Source organism: Papilio polytes, unplaced genomic scaffold (genome assembly GCF_000836215.1).
Source record: "Papilio polytes unplaced genomic scaffold, Ppol_1.0 DF822178.1, whole genome shotgun sequence".
Taxonomy (NCBI): domain Eukaryota; kingdom Metazoa; phylum Arthropoda; class Insecta; order Lepidoptera; family Papilionidae; genus Papilio; species Papilio polytes.
The window spans coordinates 5990456-5993594 of record NW_013527026.1 but is presented as its reverse complement, the minus strand read 5'-3'; the positions used below and the strand labels follow the sequence as shown (position 1 = coordinate 5993594).

At 43.6% G+C, this 3139-nt stretch overlaps 1 protein-coding gene across 1 annotated transcript in view; it reads right to left on the bottom strand.

The window, feature by feature from the left end:
- The window catches only part of LOC106106462 (microtubule-associated protein futsch-like), a 42839-nt gene that overhangs the window by 8443 nt on the left and 31257 nt on the right, over positions 1-3139 (bottom strand). The window contains exon 9 of the mRNA XM_013287041.1: positions 52-3138. Within this exon, the coding sequence (XP_013142495.1) occupies positions 52-3138 (3087 nt within the window). The remainder of the gene's footprint in view (positions 1-51; position 3139) is intronic.

Here is a 3139-nt window from a genome sequence, read left to right as displayed (position 1 = left end):
TTCTTCTACTGTGAGCTTTTCAGAGAGTGGTTCCGGTTTTTCGGTCTTAACCTCCTTGTCCGTCGGACTTGGTGTTTTCTCTTTGACAAGTTCATCAACAGTGGGCTTTTCAGACAACGTAAGTGTTCCTGGTTTTTCGGCCTTATCGACAGGACTTGGAGTTTTGTCTTTCGAGATTTCTTCTACAGTGAGCTTTTCAGAGAGTGGTTCCGGTTTTTCGGTCTTAACCTCCTTGTCCGTCGGACTTGGTGTTTTCTCCTTGACAAGTTTATCAACTGTGGTCTTTTCAGACACCGCAAGTGGTTCTGATTTTTCGGTTTTATCGACAGGTCTTAGGGTTTTGTCTTTCGAGATTTCGTCAACAATGGGCTTTTCAGACACAGTAAGTAGTTCGGGTTTTTCGGCCTTATCGACAGGGCTTGGTGTTTTGTCTTTTGTGATTTCTTCTACAGTGGGCTTTTCAGATACAGTAAGTGTTTCTGGTTTTTCGGCCTTATCGACAAGACTTGCAGTTTTGTCTTTCGAGATTTCTTCTACAGTGAGCTTTTCAGAGAGTGGTTCCGGTTTTTCGGTCTTAACCTCCTTGTCCTTCGGGCTTGGTGTTTTCTCCTTAACAAGTTTATCAACAGTGGACTTTTCAGATACCGCAAATGGTTCTGGTTTTTCGGCCTTATCAACAGGGCTTGGTGTTTTGTCCTTTGTGATTTCGTCAACAATGGGCTTTTCAGACACAGTTAGTGGTTCTGGTTTTTCGGTTTTGTCAACAGGGCTTGGGGTTTTATCTTTTGTGATTTCTTCTACAGTGGGCTTTTCAGACACCGTAAGTGGTTCTAGTTTTTCGGCCTTATCGACAGGGCTTGGTGTTTTGTCTTTCGTGATTTCTTCTACAGAGGGCTTTTCAGACAAAGTTAGCTGTTCCGGTTTTTCGGCCTTAACTTCCTTGTCCATCGGACTTGGTGTTTTTTCCTTGACAAGTTCATCAACAGTGGGCTTTTCAGACACCGTAAGTGGTTCTGGTTTTTCGGTCTTATCGACAGGGCTTGGTGTTTTGTCTTTCGTGATTTCTTCTACAGAGGGCTTTTCAGACAAAGTTAGCTGTTCCGGTTTCTCGGCCTTAACTTCCTTGTCCGTCGGACTTGGTGTTTTTTCCTTGACAAGTTCATCAACAGTGGGCTTTTCAGACACCGTAAGTGGTTCTGGTTTTTCGGCCTTATCGACAGGGCTTGGTGTTTTGTCTATCGTGATTTCTTCTACAGTGGGCTTTTCAGACAAAGTAAGCTGATCCGGTTTTTCGACCTTAACCTCCTTGTCCGTCGGACTTGGTGTTTTTTCCTTCACAAGATCATCAACAGTGGGCTTTTCAGACACGGTAAGTGGTTCTGGTTTTTCGGCCTTATCGACAAAGCTCGGGGTTTTGTCTTTCGCGATTTCTTTTACAGTAGGCTTTTCAGACACAGTAAGTTGATCCGGTTTGTCGGTCTTAACCTCCTTGTCTTTCTCCTTCACAAGATCATGAATAGTGGGCTTTTCAGATATGGTAAGTGGTTCTGGTTTTTCGGCCTTATCGACACGGCTTGGTGTTTTGTGTTTTGTGATTTCTTCTACTGTGAGCTTTTCAGACACAGTAAGTGGTTCCGGTTTTTCGGCCTTATCGACAGGGCTTGGTGTTTTGTCTTTCGTGATTTCGTCAACAATGGGCTTTTCAGACACAGTCAGTGGTTTTGATGTTTCGGTTTTATCGACAGGTCTTAGGGTTTTGTCTTTCGAGATTTCGTCAACAATGGGCTTTTCAGACACAGTAAGTAGTTCGGGTTTTTCGGCCTTATCGACAGGACTTGGTGTTTTGTCTTTCGTGATTTTTTCTACAGTAGGCTTTTCAGACAAAGTTAGCTGTTCCGTTTTTTCGGCCTTAAATTCTTTGTTCGTCGGACTTGGCGTTTTCTCTTTGACAAGTTCATCAACAGTGGGCTTTTCAGACTCAGTGAGTGGTTCTGGTTTTTCGGCCTTATCGACAGGGCTTGGTGTTTTGTCTTTCGTGATTTTTTCTACAGTGGGCTTTTCAGACAACGTAAGTGGTTCTGGTTTTTCGGCCTTATCGACAGGTCTTGGTGTTTTGTCTTTCGTGATTTGTTCTACTGTGAGCTTTTCAGAGAGTGGTTCCGGTTTTTCGGCCTTATCGACAGGGCTTGGTGTTTTGTCTTTCGTGATTTTTTCTACAGTGGGCTTTTCAGACAAAGTTAGCTGTTCAGTTTTTTCGGCCTTAAATTCTTTGTCCTTCGGACTTGGCGTTTTCTCTTTGACAAGTTCATCAACAGTGGGCTTTTTAGACACAGTTAATTGTTCTGGTTTTTCGGCCTGATCGACAGGGCTTAGTGTTTTGTCTTTCGTGATTTCGTCAACAATGGGCTTTTCAGACACAGTTAGTGGTTTTGATGTTTCGGTTTTATCGACAGGTCTTAGGGTTTTGTCTTTCGAGATTTCGTCAACAATGGGCTTTTCAGACACAGTAAGTAGTTCGGGTTTTTCGGCCTTATCGACAGGACTTGGGGTTTTGTCTTTCGAGATTTCTTTTACAGTGGTAGTTTCAGACACCGCAAGTTGTTCGGCTTTTTCGGCCTTTTCCACAGGTTTTGGAGTTTTGTCTTTCTTGATTTCTTCTACAGTAGTCTTTTCAGAAATCGTAAGTGGTTCAGGTTTTTCGGCCTTAACCTCCTTGTCCGTCGGGCTTGGTGTTTTCTCCTTGATAAGTTCATCAACAGTGGGCTTTTCAGACACAGTAAGAGGTTCCGGTTTTTCGGCCTTATCGACAGGACTTGGGGTGTTGTCTTTCGAGATTTCTTCTACAGTGGTCTTTTCAGACACCGCAAGTTGTTCGGCTTTTTCGGCCTTTTCCACAGGGCTTGGAGTTTTGTCTTTCGTGATTTCTTCTACAGTGGTCTTTTCAGACACTGTAAGTGATTCCAGTTTTTCGGCCTTAACCTCCTTGTCCGTTGGACTTCGTGTTTTCTCCTTCACAAGATCATCAACAGTGGGCTTTTCAGACACGGTAAGTGGTTCTGGTTTTTCGGCGTTATCGACAGGGCTTGGTGTTTTGTCTTCCGTGATTTCGTCAACAATAGGCTTTTCAGACACCGCAATT